Source organism: Oryza glaberrima, chromosome 11 (genome assembly GCF_000147395.1).
Source record: "Oryza glaberrima chromosome 11, OglaRS2, whole genome shotgun sequence".
NCBI lineage: Eukaryota > Viridiplantae > Streptophyta > Magnoliopsida > Poales > Poaceae > Oryza > Oryza glaberrima.
This window is the reverse complement of record NC_068336.1, coordinates 13242686-13264393: the sequence shown is the minus strand read 5'-3', so window position 1 is coordinate 13264393 and position 21708 is coordinate 13242686. Positions and strand designations below refer to the sequence as shown.

General features: G+C 40.8%; 2 protein-coding genes and 1 long non-coding RNA gene across 3 annotated transcripts; 1 reads left to right on the top strand and 2 right to left on the bottom strand.

Annotated features, from left to right (window-relative positions):
- Window positions 1–4900: 4900 nt before the first annotated feature.
- LOC127755385 (pentatricopeptide repeat-containing protein At3g49240, mitochondrial) lies at window positions 4901–8218 on the bottom strand. The gene is made up of 2 exons (XM_052281054.1): window positions 6160–8218; window positions 4901–5616 (listed from the first exon to the last, which is right to left on the bottom strand). The coding sequence occupies exon 1, from the start codon at window positions 8131–8133 to the stop codon at window positions 6160–6162; it is 1974 nt and encodes a 657-aa protein (XP_052137014.1). The 5' UTR covers window positions 8134–8218; the 3' UTR covers window positions 4901–5616.
- Window positions 8219–13166: 4948 nt separating this feature from the next.
- Window positions 13167–13644, top strand: LOC127753946 (uncharacterized). Its single transcript, XR_008012731.1, has 2 exons — window positions 13167–13286; window positions 13324–13644. It is a non-coding gene; the product is annotated as an uncharacterized LOC127753946 (long non-coding RNA).
- On the bottom strand, window positions 13505–21083 carry LOC127753939 (protein transport protein SEC23-like). The gene is made up of 12 exons (XM_052279390.1): window positions 20140–21083; window positions 19890–20063; window positions 19142–19303; window positions 18286–18428; window positions 17842–17917; window positions 17573–17745; window positions 17413–17494; window positions 16950–17027; window positions 15777–15938; window positions 15435–15698; window positions 14596–14700; window positions 13505–13871 (listed from the first exon to the last, which is right to left on the bottom strand). Exons 1-12 carry the CDS (start codon window positions 20953–20955, stop codon window positions 13725–13727), a joined length of 2382 nt encoding a protein of 793 aa, XP_052135350.1. The 5' UTR covers window positions 20956–21083; the 3' UTR covers window positions 13505–13724.
- Between the last annotated feature and the right edge of the window lie 625 nt (window positions 21084–21708).

The window sequence follows — 21708 nt, the reverse complement described above, 5'->3', positions numbered from 1 at the left end:
AAGGCTCGCCGTCCAATTGGCCAACGGGATGGGCGCCAAGGAGGTGGAGAAGCGTGACGAGTGAGGAGACAGCTGCTGGTGGGGATGTGCCCCGCAGAGATGAGGGGGACGACTACTGCAGTTGATCCGAATCCGCACGGAGATGGTGTTGAGGTCGTCAGCATGATTTGTTGCTCGTCGGCGCGAGTACTGGAACCTCCACACATTGCCGTCACCGTTCTCAAAGGTTAGCAGCACACCCTTGCCGAGAGTGGGCAAGCATCACGGTGTTGGAGCTCCGGTGGAATAGGAACGAAAAGTGCTTGTTGCGGCTCTAGTACAACTTAGGTTGAGCTTGCCGACATTTGCTCCGTGTAAACAGTCCCTTCTTGAACAATGGCGCGCGCAGTGCATGTGCACGACAGAGAAAGAAGCAAGGGGGGCTTCCTTCCAGAGAAGGAAGACGACCAAAGAGGAAGAAAGGAGCTAGAAGATGACGCCAAAAGCTGTCCTGAGATGGAGTTTGACAGCAAATTTGACATTAATGACATGGTAAAATTTTATAAAAGTTCAGTGGCACATAGCAGGTTTCATGAATAGTAATGATTTTTTTTTAAAATTAGCAAATTTGAAATGGTATGGATCCAATTAACCTTTTGGGGAGCTAAGGAACCAAGCACAATATTTAGGAGCGGAAGGAACCAAGTACAGTATCTTGTCTGTGGTTCGAGTAACAAAAGAACACAAGGGTTGTATTGGGTGGAGTTTTTTTGAACTTTTCCGACTCGCGAGTGATAATCCATAAGCAAACGATGTGCCAAACCTTATACATAATCTGCAAAAAGAATATAGAGGTGGATTTTCGATTTCAGCCCATACAAGCATTTTCACAAACTGACAAACACTTCTAGAAATGGATTTTTTTTCATCCGCTAGCTATAAGATTTTAGTAGGGAGACCCGTCAAATCAAGATTCAATTAACTAAGGCCTTGTTTAGTTATCAAAACAAAAATTTTCACGCTAACACATCGAATGTTTAGACACATGCATGGAGTATTAAATGTAAGAAAAAAACCAACTATACAAATTGCATGTAAATTGTGAGATGAATCTTTTAAGCCTAATTGCGTCATGATTTCATAATATGGTGCTACAGTAAACATTTGCTAATGACGGATTAATTAGGCTTAATAAATTCGTCTCACATTTTCCTGGCGGAATCTGTAATTTATTTTATTATTAGACTACGTTTAATACTTTAAATGTGTATCCGTATATCCGATGTGACAATCAAATTCAAAAAATTTCCCAAACTAAAGAAGGCCTAAGACTCAACTCCTCTGTCGTACTGCTTCTGCAGGAAGAGACTCAAATTTGGACCCTACAGCAAGGAGGGCCCACATTTCAATCCGCGAAGGATCTTGTTCTAATTAGGCCCGGTTTAGATCCCACCCTAAAATTTTTCACCGTCACATCGAACAGCTGAACACCTGCATAAAGTATTAAATATATGCTAAAAAATAACTAATTACACAGATTGTGACTAATTTGCGAGACGAATATTTTAAGCCTAATTGCTTCATGATTTGACAATGTGATGCTATAGTAAACATTTGCTAATAACAGATTAATTAGGCTTAATAAATTGTGAGAATAGCTACTGTAGTCCCTAAAGTTTCTCAGTAAAATCAGTTTAGTCCCTAACCTTTTAAATAGTCCTAAGAAATCCTTAAACTTTGTTATAAAGCCTAGAATAATTCTTGGGTCCACCAAAATCAATCATCATATGGATATGCCATGTCATCATTCATGCAAAATCTACAATGAATTATCCAATTTATCCTTACGTATATCATAGAATAATAAATGTAATGGTGAATTAGACACAACCATAGGAAAATAATACTTTCCCCTTTTTTCACCCTTTTGACGTATATTTTTCTCTTACATATACCATATATATTTTTTGGTATATTTTTTTAACCTTTTCCATTTGTTTTTTATTTTCCTATGATATATGTAAGGGTAAATTGGATAAATCATATAGATTTTGCATAGGAGGGTGACATGGCATGTCCATGTGGTGATTTTGGTGGGACCAAGGACTATATCAACCCATGCGACAAATTTAAAGAATTTGTTTGGACAATATGAAAGATTAAGGACTAAAATGACCTAGGACCGGAACTTTAGGAACCATATTGACTATTCTCCCTAATAAATTTGTCTCACGGTTTACTGACGGATTTTGTAATTAGTTTTTTTATTAGTGTCTGAACACCTCATGCGACACCCTATATAAAACTCGATATCGATGTGACACGTCAAAACTTTACACCCCTTAATCTAAACACCCCTTTAATTGGACTCAACCATACAATGAAGCCAGGATTGAGATTTTTTATCTTCAAAGACACTGCCTTTCTCACTGACAGGTGAATTCATGATTCACTTAGCCCACGTGTCAAAGGAGAAAAGCTTGATCATCTCCCCACTATACTCTCTGTCCCATAAAAAACCAATTTAGTACTGGATGTGACACATATTTGTTGGAATAGGATGTGTCACATGTAATCCTAGATTCGTTTTTTTGACGGATGGAGTAGCTGCCACCACACATTTCTGGGAGCATTGTAGCTTGGCTGGTGAACATGCTTGTCCTCCCACCCCAACAGATGGTTTATGGGAGACTTAGCTCCAATTTCCCAACTAAGTACACCATAACCCTTTAGTCAAAACCTATGTTACATAAATGCAGCCAAAGCAATCAGTCGATGAAGAAGAACACATATCAGCTGTGCGTTCGCAAGATCTCACAATGTTAACCCAAATGGTACACAAGACAGCCACACTTAAGAAAGTTAACTTAAGAAGTTAATCTGTTATGAATTGACAGGGAATAGTCCACCAATATATACGTAGGAGTACGCAAGGCTACCAACATAGAAAAAAATAAACATATTCAAGACTACATTATATAATGGGGGAAACTAATACTTCCTCCGTTTCACAATGTAAGTCATTGTAGCATTTCCTATATTTATATTGATGCTAATGAATCTATATAGATATATATGTCTAGATTCATTAGTATCAATATGAATGTGAAAAATGGTAGAATGACTTATATTGTGAAACGGAGGGAGTAGTATAAAAATTAAGGGATGCATAACATCTGATTTGCAACAACTATATCTTTTTGTAGTTTTGAATCCCAAGTTGAGTATATATATACTGCCGCTATGTTAAAACTCTTAAAGGTTTTGTAGGCGTCAGAAAGAGAGGCAGCAACAAGTGCAATTGAACATTAAAAATTTAAGATGTATATGACTCAGTTTATTGACAGGAATCTCCTAAAAACAACAAAAATAAACCTTGCGCCCGTTTGATAATCCTATCAGTCTTAATCCCGTATAACGTAAATACAAAGCAACAAGAAGTTGCAAATGCTCCCACATCCATACAAGACTGACAGTCTGACAGAAACTATAATTACAACACCTCAGTGAAATATTGATAGAAGTGACTCTTCTCCGATTAATGTGACAATGTGCTCTTTTGCATATATTCTCAAAAATAAAAGAATGCAAGAGTGGACGTGCAAATATCATTTTTGAGGTACTCATTTGAAAAAAAAAATGAAAAGAATTTACTTGATTGTTAAATGCATGTTTTTAGCAGCAATCAACACAAGAACTACCAAGTGAATACTGTACCAACCACACTTTAAAAGTAAGTACTCAATATACTGGCGGTTTACCTTATCAACAAAGAAATTTTGTTTCTATTTCGAGCATGAACAATTTTGAATTATTACTGGACAAGAAAAAAGTTTCATGCCAAATTATTTTCCTGAAGGTTTGTCATTTGTAATCCAAACTAGAATTATTCATCTAGAACTAACTTGAGGTGAATTACTTAATTTTCTGTGGGGATCATATGCTGCTTCAATTTCACTCACAGTAACTGCAATGGTAGACAAATATTTAGGAACTTCCTGAAAATCCATAAGTACGTTTGTAGTTTTATACCAGGTTACATCACAGAACTAGTTACTATTCTGACAAGCTCTTTCAGATCTGCATTAGCCCAAGCAAAACAGAGTGCTAGCCATTTGGCCCAGTTGTAGAACAGAAGATTATGGTGGTTCAAGTTATGGGTTCCAACTTCCAAGGGTCTATAATAAACATATAACATGATAATGCAGTGACTTCTCCTATCTATGCTACTAATTTTAAACATGAGCAAGTAGCAAAGTAGCATATGTAAAAAGCTACTTCCTTTGTTTCACATTATAAGATGTTCTGTGTTTCGAATAGATTCATGCATGGATCCATGATTGTGCTTCATATATGTGTCCAAATTCATATGTATGGTAGTGAATATAGATGAGAGATGTAGAGGTCAAAACGTCTTATAATGTGGAACGGGGTAGTATGAACTATGCACTAACTTTTACAGTATCATCATAACATATGCATAAGCAAAATAATAGTTTTAAGTTCCTGTGGATAGACAGATTTTACATGTCGAAAAATATCATTTGCAGTACATTAAAAAAAATGGTAAATGGTAAATCCTCAGGTGCCAGGAACACAGTAACTGACATACCTTGTAGATATATAAGAATAAGAAAATTCTAATAAACAATCATTAAGGAGCCAATCCCATGATTTGCAATCGACAAAACAAATTTCCCTTACATGCCACTGTCAAGTCAACTATCCCTACCATGACATGCCAGCAAGTGCCTTTTGTTAGGTGAAACTTTGATATTTAAATGTTAGGGTTGCAAATTGTTAAAATTCGCATGCTACCAAATGCTGAAAACTTAGTTTTTTTGGATATAAAATTTGGAGTTTTGATCTGATTTTATTCCACAAAATAAAAAAAAAAGTGTGGCTGGTACTATTAACAATCCTTCCTACTTCCTCCGTGCCAAAATGTAAGCATTTTTAATGTTGGCACGGGTATTAAGAAAATAGGTGGGCATGATTGGAGGAATTGTGTGATTGGTTGATAAGAGAAAGTAGATGAAAGAGAATGGTTGTGATTGGTTGAGAGGAGGAGGTAGGTGAAGAAATAGTTTTATTATGGGAAAATGTACTGTGCTAGAAATAGCTATATTTTGGAACGGAAGTAGTACATCTTTTAAGTCCCGAACTTAGAATGTTGAGCAGGGACAAATTGATCGATTTTTCCCACCTAACCAGACTGTAAATGGAGGCACATGAAAGCAATGGCATGGTAGGCATGAAGTTGGCTTGCCCATGGCAAAGTGTGCTCTGTTGATGGCAAATCGTGGAATTGGCTCTTCACTGATGTCGTGTCAAGTAATCATACCATGCCACAGGACTCTTCGATTTATTAAATTTAACCCTCAAATTAAATGGATACTCCTTTGAGTTCTGATGCAAACGAGATTAATGCAACATAGGATTTTTATCAGAGAAATAATGAAACCTCAATATTCTGAGCACTTGAATCTACTTGAACTAGGAAAGGAATTTGAGGATCACATGGAGACATATTCTTGGTGCCAGGGCGTAAGGACAATGTGACTTGATTATTCTTCCCAACGTGCCATGGAGTAAGGACACTTTTTCTTGACTGTTCTTCCCAATCAATTCAAATCCCTGCGTTTGCCCCTGGCTGCTTTCAGTTCTAGCTTATAATGGTCTGTTTTTCAGTTTTTCAGCTTAAATTGTTGCTTTCTAGAGTACTCTCCAGCACCAGAACTATTAAAACATCAAACTGGAGTATTTATTTAAAAACAAGAAAAAAGTGAACAATCATATGGATTGGAAAAATTCCTGAGTCCAGTTCAAAGCTGAAGAATATAAAGCTACAGAGAACAATGGGTGAGGTTCAACATACAAAGTCACTTTAATCTGATAGCAGTAATAATAAAAAGAGTGCAAAAACAATAATTTATCTGGTAAGCAGGACTAGTAATTTAAATTCTAGCAGTCATAGGGATAAAAATATATTTATCTGATTATCTCCAAATGACCGATGTGGCACATAAGATTCCAGCATACAATCAGTAGCAACTTGAATAACTTTCCATTCAAATTATCAAGTTAACCATCTACTAGATACTCTCTTAAAATAGAATTCTACTATTGAAACAAAACTAACCATTAACTGAGAATAGAACAACGAAACAAAGGTCTGACCTATGGCAAGGCATCACCAGATTTCTTCTGATCACCACCTTCATTCTCTTCTGTAATATCATTAGTGTCACTATGGGACTCGACAACCTGCGCCTCCTCAACATTAACAGTTGAATCATCATTTTCACCGTCCTTCTTGCGACCAAGCACTGCCTCAATAGCTGCTCGACTGGCCCTGGCAGCAGCTTCCTCCTTGGCCTTTGCCTCGGCCTTCTTCCTCTCCTCTTCTTCTTTAGCTAAAGCCTCCGCTCTAGCCTTCTCTTCAGCTGCACGTGCAGCTGCCTCTGCTTTCTCCCTCTCAACATCCTCATACAACTTCGTCATATCCCCATCTCTCCCATCTTTCTGTAGTGCCCCTTCCAAAAGTGCCTTCAATTCATCGCTAAACACAACACTCTCATCCAAAAGAATACCCTTGGCCATCTTAATTGCATCATCCAACCTCGCAGCATCAATATACGCCCTCAACAACAGCTCATAGCTACCAATATTTGGCTTGACTTCTTTTTCTGGCATCTTATCAAAAAATCCCTGTGCCTCATCAAGCCTATCAACCTTCACCAAGCCACCAATAACTTTGTTAAATGCATTGGCATTAGGTCTCAAGCCAGCATCGAACATCTTATTGAAGTAAGCAACAGAATCATCCACCCTATCCACCTTAAAGCAGGACTCAATTAGCAAAACATAAGTGTATTCGTCAGGGTTAACACCACGCTCACCCATCTCCTTGTACAATTGTTCCGCCTCCCCAACAAGTTCATTCTTCCCAAGCCAGTCAATCAGATTATTATAGGAGAGCGCATCCGGGGCACACCTCTTCTCACCCATCTTACCAAACACCCCAATCGCATCCTGGAACCTTTCAGCCCTGCAGTATGCATCCACCATGACATTAAAGCTCCCCAGGTTCACAGCAATCCTCCTTGGTGGATCATGCTCCTCGCACATCCTATCAAACAGCTGGAGCGCATCATCCAACTTCCCATTCCTCCCAAGGGCGTCAAGCACCATGTTATAACTCACAGCCCCAAACCTCACCTTCGAACCCTCCCCAAGCACCTCCGCGTAGCAATCCATGGCCTCTTTCTCCATACCCTTCAAGAAGTACCCCTTCATTAAGTTCCCGTAAACCATCCCATCAAGAATCTGCCCACCGCCGAGCTTCTCCACAAGCTCCTCGTACAGCGAGACCACCGTGTCGCCATCCCCGGCGTTGACAAAGCCACCCATAACAAGCGCGTACACCTGGGGATCAGGGGCAACGAGGCCACGCTCGAGCATCCCATCCTTGAGCTCGATGGCCTGGTCGAGCTTCCCATTCTCGGCGAGGGAGCGGGCGAGGATGCGGTAGGTGGTGGGCGAAGGGAGGACGGGGGAGTCGTCCTTGAGGAGGAGTCGGAAGTGCTCGAGCGCGGTGTCGGGGCGGCGGCAGTCGCAGTAGGCCTGGAGGAAGAGGTTGTAGGTGGCGACGGTAGGCGCGACGGAGGCCTGCGTGACGAAGCGGTGGAGCGAGAGGAGGTCGGCGTAGCGCGCCTGGCGGAGCAGGGCGGCGAGGACGGCGTTGCAGGTGAACACCGTGGGCCTGCAGTTGGAGTAGATGGAGTGGCGGGTGAGCAGCGCGGCCTCGTCGAGGTCGTCCTCGCGGACGAGCGCGAGGATGCGGCGGTGGAGGTCGAGGCGCTTGCCGGAGAGTGCGGAGGCCGGCTCGGGGAGCTTGGGCGCGTTGGGATTGGACGCCGGGCGCGGCGCCCCCGGGGCGCGCTGCGGCGCCGGACCGCCGCGTGCGCTGGGCGGCTCCACGCGGAGGCGGCGCTTGCGGCGGCGGCGCTCGGCGGCGGCGTCGGTCGGGGTGGCCTGGTCGGCGTCGGCCGGGGTGGGGGTTGCGGTGGCGAGGCAGAGGAGGCGGAGGTGGGTGCGGAGAGGGAGAGGGAGAGGGAGGAGGCGGGAGAGGAGCGGCTTGGAGAGCGCCATGGCGACGACGGCGACGGCGACGGATCACGGCGAGGCGATTGGGGGAGAGAAGGGAGGGTTTAGCTAGGTATTTGGGGGATATTTTCAGCTGCGGGGAAATGGCCAAATGCGGGCTGGCTAGTGACTAGTTGGGCTTTGGGCCTCTTTCTGATGAGAGGCGGGCTCGGGGTGTTAGATTTTCGGGATGCAGAAATGGGGAAAGAGAGAGAAAGAAAAGGTTTATCTACGAACTTTTATTAAAAAAATCATACCAAAACTTTCATATGAAAAAATATGCACTGAAAATGCACGTGCACCAAATAGCAATCATGAAAAAAAAAAAGGTCCATTCTAATAATTTACATCTAATATTTTACACCCTATTCAGCAACATGACCTTGCTTGCTTGGAGGATCCTTTCCTTGTGGGCTACAGTAAAAAATTGTCTTTGGATAAGTCCTCCGATCACATAGGTTCACAGCCGGGCGTTTCTACAAGACTTGAAAATTTTCTAGGAGGATGGGATGCTTGCACCCTCTACAATTCATTAGGGTTATGTGTTCGAGTTTAAGTTGCTTACCATGACTTTCCTCACATTGTTTGTCAAAGAAATGTGGCCTATTAAGCAGTGGCGGACACAGGATTTCAACGATGGGGTACCAAGTTACAGACTACGGACCGTATACATAATACTAAGGAAACTAGTTCGACGTTAAAAATAAACTCAAACCACTAATGAACACTCAATCCAAGTGCAAGCATGCATATATTAAGGCAAAATATATCTCAATCCCATACATAACATGCAGTGAATGTTTTGTAGTGAACAATGAACAAAAATAGTACAGAAAACACAACTAACCATTGCGATTGTATGGTTGCACCACCCATAAAAATTGGATCCAATCCAGAGGAAGAAAATACCATTGAATGATACCCATCAGCAGCATATATTATATAGATAGTGTGCTACATAAAGAAAACATAAATGTAGTTATTCACAGCTGAAAAAAATAATGCATAAATATAGTTATTAGTGGGATTGAATGAAGCCATGCAAACAAATAAATCTGTGTTCACATCATCAAATCTGTCATTTAGTTCTCTAAGTTGTCTTTCCTCGCAGCAGGTGCATGTATAGTAGGTTCAGGGTCTTTCCTCACAGCTGGATGCTTGGAAATATTATTGTTGTCAACTATAGACTGCCGTTTCTTTTCAGCTCTACCCCACATTGATTTCAAATACACAAATTTCTTCTTCTTTGAAGGCTCTACACCCTACTCCCTCTGTTTCACAATGTAAGTCATTCTAGCACTTCCCACATTCATATTGATGTTAATGAATCTAGACAATCTAGATTCATTAACATCAATATGAATGTGGGAAGTGCTAGAATGACTTACATTATGAAACGGAGGAAGTAAATCACAAAATTATGTGTGCAACAAATCAATCAATCGCTCAATTCTTAATTTTTCCCAATCAATTGGAGGACAAGATTGAAATACAAACTGCTGACCTTCTTTTCCATGGCTGTCGGCGTAGGCCTCAGTTCTTCTCCTTCCTCAGCATTCTCCTGCTGCTCTTGCTCCCCTGGACACGGCACCAGCGAGAGAGGCGCCGGTGACAGGGTGCCAGGGCGGGGCTAGGGTTGGGTGTGAGGGAAGAAGTGGGAGAAGGGGCGAGAGGAGGAGCCGTCCTGCCGTGGAGAAGGAGCATCACAGGAGTTCCGCGGCGGCGCGACGCGCGCCGGCCACCGTTCCTTGCCCGCGGTGAGTTGCTTGGCCACCGCCGCCGCTCCTCATAGCCTCTCCCTTTGCACTCACTTTGTTTTTCTTTCTTTTAGAAGCGATACGAGTCTGTGTGGGAGGCGGAGAGGGAGGGGATACCGGGGTAGGGTTGCCTGTGTGGGCTATTGGGCCGCCAATTGAGATGGATGGATGGTTCCTACAAGTATTTTGGCCCAACTATGTGTATACATACTATATATAATTTTTTTTACCAAAAATTTTGGGGGTACAACTGTACCCCCATGTCCCAACGTGTGTCCGCCCCTGCTATTAAGGCAAATCGCCTAGCACCTTTGTTGCCTAGGATGATTTCAGTAAACCAGAGTGCTTTTGTTAAAAATATATATATCTTGTATACTCCTTCACAAATGGTGAGATGTCTACATAGGAAGAAAGAACCTTATATCCTCCTCAAGTTGGATATATCTAAGGCCTTTGATATAGCCATTTAGGAAGTTGGGCTTTCTTGCTTAAGTTTTACAATTTTTGGGGTTTGGAAGAAGGTTGTGTAACTTGCTTTATCAGATGCTCTCCACTTCTTCCACATGGGGGTTGGTCAATGGAGAGACATGACGTACTATATTTCATCAAAGAGGCCTTTGACAAGGGGACTTTTTTGTCCCTCATGCTACTCATTTTGATCATGGTCATGCTTAATTCCCTTGGGGTTCATGCCACCTTGGAAAATCTCCTACAACTGCTCGCTGTTTAGGCGGCGACTCACCAAATTTATCTATGTGTTGGCGATATTGTGATGTTTCTCAGACCTACAAGAGAAGATCTTTCCCTTGACAAGCAAATTCTGGAATTCTTTTGTCATGTTTCGGACCTTAAGACCAACATTCTAAAGAGCTCTGTCACTCCAATTCAGGGGATTATTGTGGAGGAGCTATCTTGTGGGATAATGGATTTTCCTTGTTCTTATCTTGCCTCCCTCTCTTGGTGTACAAACTTACCAAGGCCGATCTTCTCCCTTTGTTGGACAATGTTGCTGATGGTCTACCAGGTTGAAAAGACTCTCTTATGAACCAAACGGGTCATCTCATCATGGTCCAGGTGGCTTTAACCACTATCCCTATTTATTCAATGATGGCTATGGATCTTCCGAAATGGGTAATTAAAGCCCTTGAAAAAAAAAAAGAAGTGGTTTTCTTTGGAAGGGACATGAGAATGCTAATGGTGGCAATTGTCTCATTTCCTGGGAATGGGTTTGCCATCCAACTTCAATATGGCGGTCTTGATATACATAATATGAAAAAGCTAGGATAGGCTCTATGCATCCGATGGCTCTAGTTAAAAAATGACACCTCTCAACCTTGGGCACCATTACCAATTCAAATGCCACGCAACGTGCACTCATTGTTGAGTGTTGCAGTGGAATCTGTAATTGGTAATGGGGAGAACACTAAATTATGGGTAGATCGGTGGGTGCAAGGAAGAAAAAATGTTGAGCTAGCTCCCACCTTATTTAATTTGATCCCTCCAAGAATTAGGAGACAACGCATAGTAACACAAGCCGTGGTTGATAGGAGATGGGTGTCATATATCCATGGAGGACTCTCTAAACAGGTCCTTTTGCGAATACTTGCATATTTGGGACTTGGTTGATGAGTGGCTCTTGCAACCTGGTGTGCCCGATCAAAATGGAAGTTTACAAGTTCAGCTGCGTAAGTCGGCGTATGAGGCTTACTTTGTTGGATCCATCAAGTTTTCGCCTTGGAGACATATTTGGTGGTGTTGGTGCATCTTTGTGTGATGTTTTTTGGGATGATCCTTTCGGCCTATCCGTGTATTTATGAAATGAGAAGTGTAATCCTCATGCAAGGAAAAAAAAGATAACACTAAAATAAAAGATCAATAATATTCAATCCCGGAGGACTTACAATGGATGGAACATTTCCATGGATATGTGAAATTTAATATTGATGTAGCTTTTCATGCGGACGAAGAATCAATCGTAGCCGCTATTGTACTATGTGATGAAGCATACCAATTTCTAGTTGCAATGTGTCCTTATACCACACACGTCCCTTCAACGGTCATGGTAGAGGTAATGTAAATGTTGATTGGTCTTAATTTGGCTGTAAACTTGGGATGTAGCAAATCCAAGCGAAATCTAATTGTACGGAAGTAGTGAATGCATGTTGTGGATATGACTCCTCGTTTGGCATTGCAAGGACAATTTATATAGTGCTCTCCTCAAAATTGAGAAAGATGAATTCTCGCATTGTCCAAGATAGGTAATAAGGTATTCTATCCGTCCCTAAATATAAGGGATTTTGGTTAGATATGGCACATCCTAGTACAATGAATCTGGACATCCAACCAAAATCCCTTATATTTAGGGACGGAGAGAGTAGCTCATAACTTAGCTTGGTACGTTTTTGATAATATATTTTCTTGTAGTTGAGTCGATGAATCCCAAGCTTCATTATAAACAAACTATTGGACAATGTAAGTATTGTGTGATATTAATGGTCAATTTTGGAAGGCCTTAAGAAAACAATATTCACCCATGTTCTAAAGACCGGTCATTTATCCTTAGCCATAAATAAACTAAAATCAACTTTAAATTCAAATTTTAACCGCGACAGATACATTATGAAGCAAACGATGACGCCCTAACAATTACATGCATTGAACAGAAATATATGTGCAGTGATTAGACCAAATCAGTCTGAAAATCAACCATGAAATTCTCAACAGGACAATGTTCACTATCGCCACGGCTATATTTTAAAACTAGATTCGATGTTTTCTCATCATAGTTTATCTTTCAACATCGACTTTTCATGAAAATTTTAGGCTATTATTATTAATGAAATTAAACTGTTAAAGACCGAAGCTTTTAAACATCGTTTCGCTACGGAAGACAGTAGATATGGAACATTGTTTTCTATAAGTACCATTTGTTGTCCCCTTCAAAAGTTTTAAACTTGTTTGTAAGATCCATGGCAAATGCATGGCTAAGAAAATCACAATAAAGTCATAGACCAATCGTTTCGGTATATTTATAAACGAAAAGTAATTTATAAATAAAACTTTTATATACGTGTTATTAGCGAGCTAAAAGTAAAGACTGAAAAATAAATTTCGATGAAAAAAAACTCAAAATCAGCTTTAAGTTTAAGGCTCGTTCTTTTCTCATAAAGAATAAAGATTTTACCTCAATTTCTGTTAGCACACTTTTCAAACTACAAAACGACACGTGACACGTTCTGTGCGAAAACTTTCTATATGACATATGAATGATGCTTTAAGATACAAATATATCCATTTTTCAAGTTTATAATAATTAAAACCAATTAATCACGCACTAATAACTTTCTCATTTTGCGTGCCCGCTTTTAACCTTCATCTTGAGACGATTCGAACAGGACCAAGGTTCAAATTTTGGGTGACGATTCTGAACGGGACCAAGGTTCAAATTTTGGGTGATAAGCATAAACAAGATGAGGCCCTCACAGATCGACGTTGTGTCGCAAAGGAAAAACAAACATGAACACCACGCCAGAATACATTGGAAGCCAATAAAATGAGACAACATCCGACCACAAAAATCTTACTTGTCTATACACCTTAAGATGACAGTGAGGTCAATATAAAGAAGTATATATGATGGATAAATAATATTATGGGGGCAACTTATACATGCTTTCAAGATTATTTCCCGAAAAAATTGTCTGATGTCGGAAAACCTGACACGATGTAAGAACACATTGAGGTCAAAAAAAGGGAAAGCGGAAATCTCCCACAACTCAGACCTACCAAACTCAGTAAATATAGCTATCAGATACGGTGTACAACTTTGCATACATGTCCTTAGGACTGAACGGCCAGCCTTTGAAGATGCTCACAGAAGACCTGGAAACTAACATCATCAGTGAATATGATGTCAGAACCTGGAGGAACATCATGTGCTGAGTTATATGTAGCCGATGGGTTCAGCTTTGCCAACAAGAACCTTGCCTGCATAGAACGGAGGAGCATTTGATGTTAGCTATCACATAATGAAGTTACTGTTTCTTTTGAGTTTTTGTGTGAGGAATTCTAAGGAGAGCCAAATTATACAGTTCCTCAAATAAAACAGGTACACATGGCAACATGATCAAATACAAATTTTCCACGCATTTATCATCAAGGTTGTAACTCGATTCTTCCATACAATTCTACGACTTTACTATCCTAATCAAGAGGCCTGATTCTATGATTCTAGTAGGCAGAATCTACGATTTTATAATTTTTATGTATGTGATTCTGTGATTGCTTAGAGACCCCCAATTCTGATTCAGGATTGCGATTTTAACAAACTTATTTATCATAAAGGCTTTGGATATAGCATATCTTTATGCTTTATAGCTTATCTACCACAACTTGTACACAAATAGTTCTTCCATTTGTTGCCTTCTTATTTGGCCTTAGACTATCCAAATTGAGTACATAAAAGTTTGAGAACAAATTCACACATTTATGCTATTATCAAGATAATTTTACAATTAAGGCATATGAACATATGTACGCAATTTTATAATTTTATAAAATATTCATGGTTTTAGATGGTGATAGGACATGTATGTAGGCTCATTCTTAACCATGAGCATTTAGTTGTTTCCAGTTAACTGCATGGAGAGTACAAGCCATTAATGGTAGTAGGAACAATTAAGAAAGAAAAATAACAACTGTGATAACATACCTGTGAGCCATGTTGGTCACAGACAACTAGTCTTGGAGCAGGAAATCGTCCTTTAATTATTATTTGAGCCTCCTCGTGAGGAGCTTGCAACAATTGTGCAAATTGCTGAAACAAATACGGAGAGTTATATTAAGCATCATAAACATGGAAGTTCTAGCTTGTCAATAGGTTGCATCAAAACATCAGCTAACCTATATACACGAAAAAGTTCAATTGACAATCATAGAAGAACATAGATCCAATATATTTAAACACGTGTGGTCAACAATGCGGACTTATCAAATATGTAACGGCTCTGCGAGGTCTTCATAGAAGAGTTTTGAAAACCATTTTGGCAGTAAAAACTGAATCTGGACAGTTCAGAGTTCAGATTAATAATAACACAGAAAGCAGCTTTTTTCGTCCTCTGGTTCGCATTTTCAAATCTCAAGTCGACTTTTAGTTTTTATGTAATATATACAAGTTTTCAGTAGTATTGTGCTAGACAAATGGATTATAAAGGGCAGTCACTGAAAGAGATTGTGGCAAGGGTTTCAGGTCCACACAGCTAATGGCTACAAAACGCATGCTGTAACCTCTTCTATAATAAGGGACTGGTGATACTGAGTGATAACTAGAGCATACACTGTCATTAGAGCAACTAGTGAAACCAACAAACATGTAGTTAACCAGTTTCTAGAACTAGAATATGCTGCTACCAAAGCCTAGGAAGTCTGACCAATGTTTCTTCTGAAGTGATAACTACAGTACAATTGAGACGGCTATATAACCAATATACCCTTAATTCAATCACAGGAGGAATAAGATCTTATGGGTAGAAATGCAGAAAGGATGCTCACCTGATGCTCAGGTTGATTCTGGTAACCCATGTTTCTCCACTGAGCAATTGTCATACCATGGAAGATGACAACACTGAAGTATGCATCAAGTAGCAGTATACGATCTGCTGCTATTGATGCCACATCGAGGAATACAGGAGATGGAGGCGAATCAAAAGAGAATGAAATTAATGATGGTTGAATCATGGCAACCGAGTTAGTGATACTCTCACGGTTGAGTAACATCCGGAAATAAGCTGTCTCATCTGGACTGTTATTGAAAACCTGTGACAAGGAAAATGCTAGTATTAATAAGGCAAGGATTTCCTAAAGATAACCAAAAAAAAAAGTGCAACACATCACCTGAACAAATTGTGAACGCCGTAGATTAAACATAAACTGAGGAAACAAAGAGAAATTTGAATGCAAGCTAAATGAAGATGGATCATCCTTCCGATAATCCCCAAATCTTGAACAAAGCCGTATGAGGGATCTATCAAGCCACCGTGTTGCATCGAACTCTTCCTACAAGGATGGTCAACAAAAAACGTTAAGATCCATCTACATAGTTTCATTAGCAACACAAAAGGGACAACAGATTGAACGTATAAATTTTATGTTTTCCTTTTTTAACTTGGAAGGCCTAAGCAACATCATTATATGCACACAAGGTTTAAAAAAATGTTAATTGAATCAAGTAGATAAATATGTCAATTAGTAATACACCTTACAAATGAAGGCAATGTCTCTGTTACATTTTCAGTTCAAAGATATAAAAATTCACATAGAAATGTGTGGTATAATTGAGATGCTCAAATAGGAAGGTAGATAAGAGTGGCATTGTTGTATGGAAGTGACTGAGATGACATCATGAATTTACTAAAAAAAAGCAGGAAAGCAACTAAGTGAAAAGAAAGCTAATGCTTTGGCACATGGCTATACATTACACAAACTCCTATATATAGCCAATTCTTTGTCCAATTTACATCGCACAGCAAAACCTTGGGGGGAAAATTGCTGGATGACAATAGAGTTTTGACAACAGATAAAAAAATATACTTCCTCCGTTTCAGGTTATAAGACTTTCTAGCATTGCTCACATTCATATAGATGTTAATGAATCTAGGCACACATAAATGTCTAGATTCATTAACATATATATGAATGTGGGCAATGCTAGAAAGTCTTATAACCTGAAACGGAGGTAGTAGCAGTTAGATGGTAACTATTACATTATGAAATATCATGAACATAAATATTGTATAAAACCAAATTGAACAAAATCCAGGAATCCAGCTACATGCTAACTTTGATCAACCATTCAAAGCTCATTTAATGTGAAATGGACCGTTTGGCCATCACTGACAGTGTGTGGGTGTAAGTATCACAGCAAGACATAATATCAGATTTGCTATACAACACACATGCATCTAGTTTGACATAATATCAGGCGTTCAGGTTTTGATGATGTCAGATAAAATCATACATGGAACCAAACATATAATTACTGGAGTCATGAAGCATGAAGAAAGTTACCTCCATTTCCATTTTCAACGAGATGTATCTCGCCAACACAACAGCTGCAGTTTCCTGGTCAAAACCCTCGACTAATTCCTACAGTCAAATAGATGTCAGTTAAAGTCAACCGCAACATATTTGCCCTTACTTGCCCTATCATGAAATAAATTAAACAGCACGACACAGCATGTTTTGGAATCCAGATTGTTCAAGCCAAGAAACACCTTTTTTTGCAGCTATACGACAAACAGTGTAAAAGCTTAAAAATATTTTCCAAAGCATTGTTAACATTTAACCAAAATTTTCAGATATGTTGTTCACTGTCTAGCCCGCAGAGCGTAATTGTCCTTGCTGGCTATATAAAATACATGGGTTGTTACGCACAGACATGAGAAATAATACAATTAGTATTGTTGAGAAATAATTTAGCAGTATTCAACAACATAGTATAGGAACTAAAGAACAGATTTTCAAGGCCAACCTCTGTGTTGGTAGATCCATCCACCCATTTTCTGCATATGGTAGTAACTCTAATCCTCATTTGACCTTCTGGGTGTTGGTAACTACAGAGAAAACAAAAGCACAATTATAACATCAAGTCATTCTTACACTGGAGGCAACAGAATAAAAATGAAAGGTACCTTGTTACAAATTGTATATACAGATCGGGATTCTGATGTCCTGGTTGGCTTGACCGCTCACTCGGTGAGACATCAAAAAATACTGTTAATGAAGTATTCCTGTCAAGACCACACATTTTCCATGCTGTTGTATTTCCTTGACCAACAACTGTGTCGGCACACAGAGCTCCTTTCTACAAATGCCATGATGTATTAAACCAAGTCTCAAAATAGGCCTTTCCAATTTGAAATATCTTAGAGCATTGACTAGATGGAACAGATACCCCTACCTTTTCCAAAGATGTGCATGGTCCAATAATACCTTGAACCTTAATGTCCTTCGAACAGTTTATTTCAAGCGTGCCACTTCAACAAAATGAACAAGACAAAGGATCAGTCACTGATGAAACAAAGTATATGAAACATATACAACAGTGAGCCATGCACATCAAACCAAGCTGTTACAGTACAAAATATATCTTTTGTTCGCACAATGGGTCAACAGAAAGATCAAATATTCAGGGAATTTTCGTCTACTGATATATTTCTTGTACGAAGAATTAAAATGTTGGCACCACCAACATACCCCAGTACCAGTTTATAAACAGAGCAATTCTTATCAAGATAATGATAGGGAAAACCTATTGTAGTCATAATTCAGCATTTATGCTGCATGAAGCAGAAAGCTCAATACCACAATGCAGCCCAACAGGGGGAATAAGCATCAAACTTACTTGAATGAAAGGTCGAGAGACTGTTCCCCTCCCTCAAAAATACGTTTAAAAGAATCCTTAAATACTGAATGCCCAAAGCTTTCAGATAAGACAACAAGGCCACCTGTTCTCTCAATAGCGACCTTCATCTCGGCAAGGCCAACCTGTAGGTGTTCCAACCATTTTTTGTAGAAAAAACAGAAAATGAGTTCAGGTCATGTGTATCACAATCAGCAGTTATGAAATGCCTAATGATTGAGAATTGAAGTATGCAATGTATCAAGTGATAACTGTGAACTAGCAAGCAGAGTCATTACGACTCAATTGGCACTAACAATTTCACTAGAAGTGAAACAAAAAATAGTCATGCCCGTTTATCAAATATTAATCTACTCCCATGATCACTGGATTGGTATGCAGACAACTTGATCCTCACAAAATGAACCATCAATAAATATTTTCATGGACTATGTTGTATCAAGTTCTACAGTTGACAACAATACATATATTTGTATGAATTGAATTTTAGTTTTGCTCCAATGAAACGAAAGCTCATATCAGAAAAGGAAAAGCCAAAAAATATGTCTGGTTGTGCTGTTATATTAAGCATGGTGGTTTCACTAGGGTTTCCACCTCTTTAACAAATGTAGCTTGGATATTCCCAGAATTAAAATATTTGAATATTCATTCTACAGTATCTTGAAAGGACAGGCAATAGTATTCGGAACATATGTTGTGAGCATAGCTCCAAAACAAGAGTCTGGATACAAACAATGTACAGTTGTGAGATTCCAGCAACATGCAAACTCTGCTGAGCATAGAAGCTTTAATTTAAGTATGACCACAAGCTGCTGGCTAAAGAGAATACTATACATACCTGATCAAGAGCAGATGCAAAAACATCTAAGACATGGCCTTGACTGACCAATTGTTTGGCAAGGCCATCGTAAAATTTGACAGCTTTCTGGAAGTGAGGAGCTGCATCCTTATCAAGATCCTTATGTGATCTAACTGGCTCTGACAAATCTTTCGACACAATCTGCATTGCCCAGTAAAGTATTAAATTGGGACTTCAAAGCATCATGAAAAATGAACAGAAGCATAGAGAAACTATTAGAGGGGGACAAAGAATAACAAACAGAAGTTTTTGGAGTTCTGCAATTCTGAAAGGTGCAATTGATGTTCTAGGGGTAACGAATTACTTTCTAACAAATAGCACAATCTGAACTATGCACTTTCATTTTTAGAGTTAGCATCACCAACATTATCCATCTCAACATTGATAAGCAGGTAAAAGTAAAACTTGCATAGTGATAATGTTTAAGTTGTATATGCTTTAATCAAGAAACTGATTGAACGTATAATGAGATATCAAATTAACTGATATAGTATTATGCATTTTGAAGAAAGGAGGAAAAACATTCAATAGAACTGTGCCTAAAGTATACAAATGAAACATGCTTTGAATACTTCATAAACCTTAGTCATAACTCCCAACCAGGATATTATCACACAAAAATTTCTAATTTTTAGCTACCTAGCATCAAGTACTTTAAGAACTATCCACAACATTATCGCAAAATCAAGTCAAAATGCATAGGTGCACAACAAAGTGGGATCTTTACCATTCCAGGACCCTCGGTGCATGGACCACCAAGAAGCGCAATGATCCTTGCGCCAGTCCCAGGCATACAAGCCCCGAGCAAGCCAGCCGCCACACTCAACGCAACACCCGTGCACCGGATCGCCCGGTTCCCAGTCTCCACCGGCCACTGGTCAGGCTGCAACTCGTCCAGCAGCTGCAAAAGAACACAAACTTATGCTTCCTTGTACTGAAAACCCCCAAACCAAATGGCCATGACCACAATTTCTCACCGTGCTGAGCGTGCATTCGCAGTCTGACACCGGGAGCAAGAACCTAGTCACCCCGGCCGTTGCCGGGGGATGCATCCCGTTGATCTGAGGCCCCCCTGGCTGCTGAGGCATCTTGGGGAAACCCGGACGCCCCGCACCCGCCAACCCAAGCTGATCCAAAATCTGCTCCTTGGAGATCTCCTTGGTGCCCCGGAAGACGTAGATCTTGCTGAGATCGGAGAACCCGAGCTCGTGCAGATGCACCTGAGTCCCGAACGTGACGAGGCCGACGAGCGCGTGCTCCGGCAGGAGCGCGACGGCCTTCCGCATGGACATCTTGACGTACTCGAGCTCCTCCTCGATGACGCAGGTGTCGATCACGAAGAGGAATACCGGGGGCGGCGGCGCGGGCGGGCCGCCCTGGTGGAGGGGCACGCCGGCGGCCGGGGCGGCGCCGGCGAGGAGGTACTCGACGGTGGAGCACTGCGGGAAGAGCTCGGCGGGGACGTTGGACTCGGAGATGGCGGCGTAGTGGGGCGGGAAGTGGTTGCGGGAGAAGCAGAGCGGGCAGATCCAGATCTTGGCAGCGAAGTCGACGCGGGCGAAGGGGTTGAGGAGGGCCGAGCAGGGGGGCTTGCAGCGGAGCGGCGGGTAAGGGAGCGGCGGCGAGGCGAGCGACTCGGGCGAGCGGACCGGGGAGATCGCGGCGGCGAGCGGCACGACGCAGCGGCTCGCCTCCACCTTGGAGCGCGGCCAGGCGTTCCAGGTGAGGCGTACGGCGTCGGGGCCGTCCGGGTCCGGGGCGGCCGCCGCGGCCGCGGAGGGATCGGCCGCCATGGAGGGTGGGAGCGGTGGCGCGGCGAGCGGCGGTCGGAGAGGTGGTGGGGATGGGGAGCGAGCAGATCGGAGGAGGTGCGCGTGGTGTCTGTCTCTCGTCGCGCTCGCGTCGCGTCGCGGCTTTTGCCTTGTTGGAGGCTTGGCTCGTTTCGTTTCGTTTCGTTTTTATTTTTTTTTTCGAGTGTGCGTTCGACTCGGACGGACGTGGTGGCGAGCCCGCCAAGCTGGCGTGCGATGGTTGGATGCGTTTCGTGGCGACTTGCCGACTTGGCGAGGTCTCTCCGAGACGGATGATGTGTTCGGTTTCGGTATCAGATTGCGGCTCCTACACGATGTGATTTCGGTAAAAACTTATACGTGATTTTATTTTACAAAAATGTTTTATTTATTTAAAATTGTAACTTTATAATATTTAATGGGTATTGCTATATTTCAAACGCATGAAGATCTGTGACATTTTAGTGACTTCAAAATTACACATTTTTCGGACTAAAATTGCAACACTATGGAATATGAGATTTTGCTTTTTTTTAATATGGTTTTACTTTATTTTTGTCTGATTTTGAATAATTTTTACATGTAATTTTGCGACTCTTTAAGTTTAAATTTATTTCACGTGGTTCAGTATTTTTTTTTGGCAAATTTTTGCTACAGTACATACACTGTAAGAAGTTATTTTTGCGGGAAGACGCTCTCAAAATGTTGTTATTTGCTAATAGACACCGCATACAATAAAAATATTAATTTCTGGTT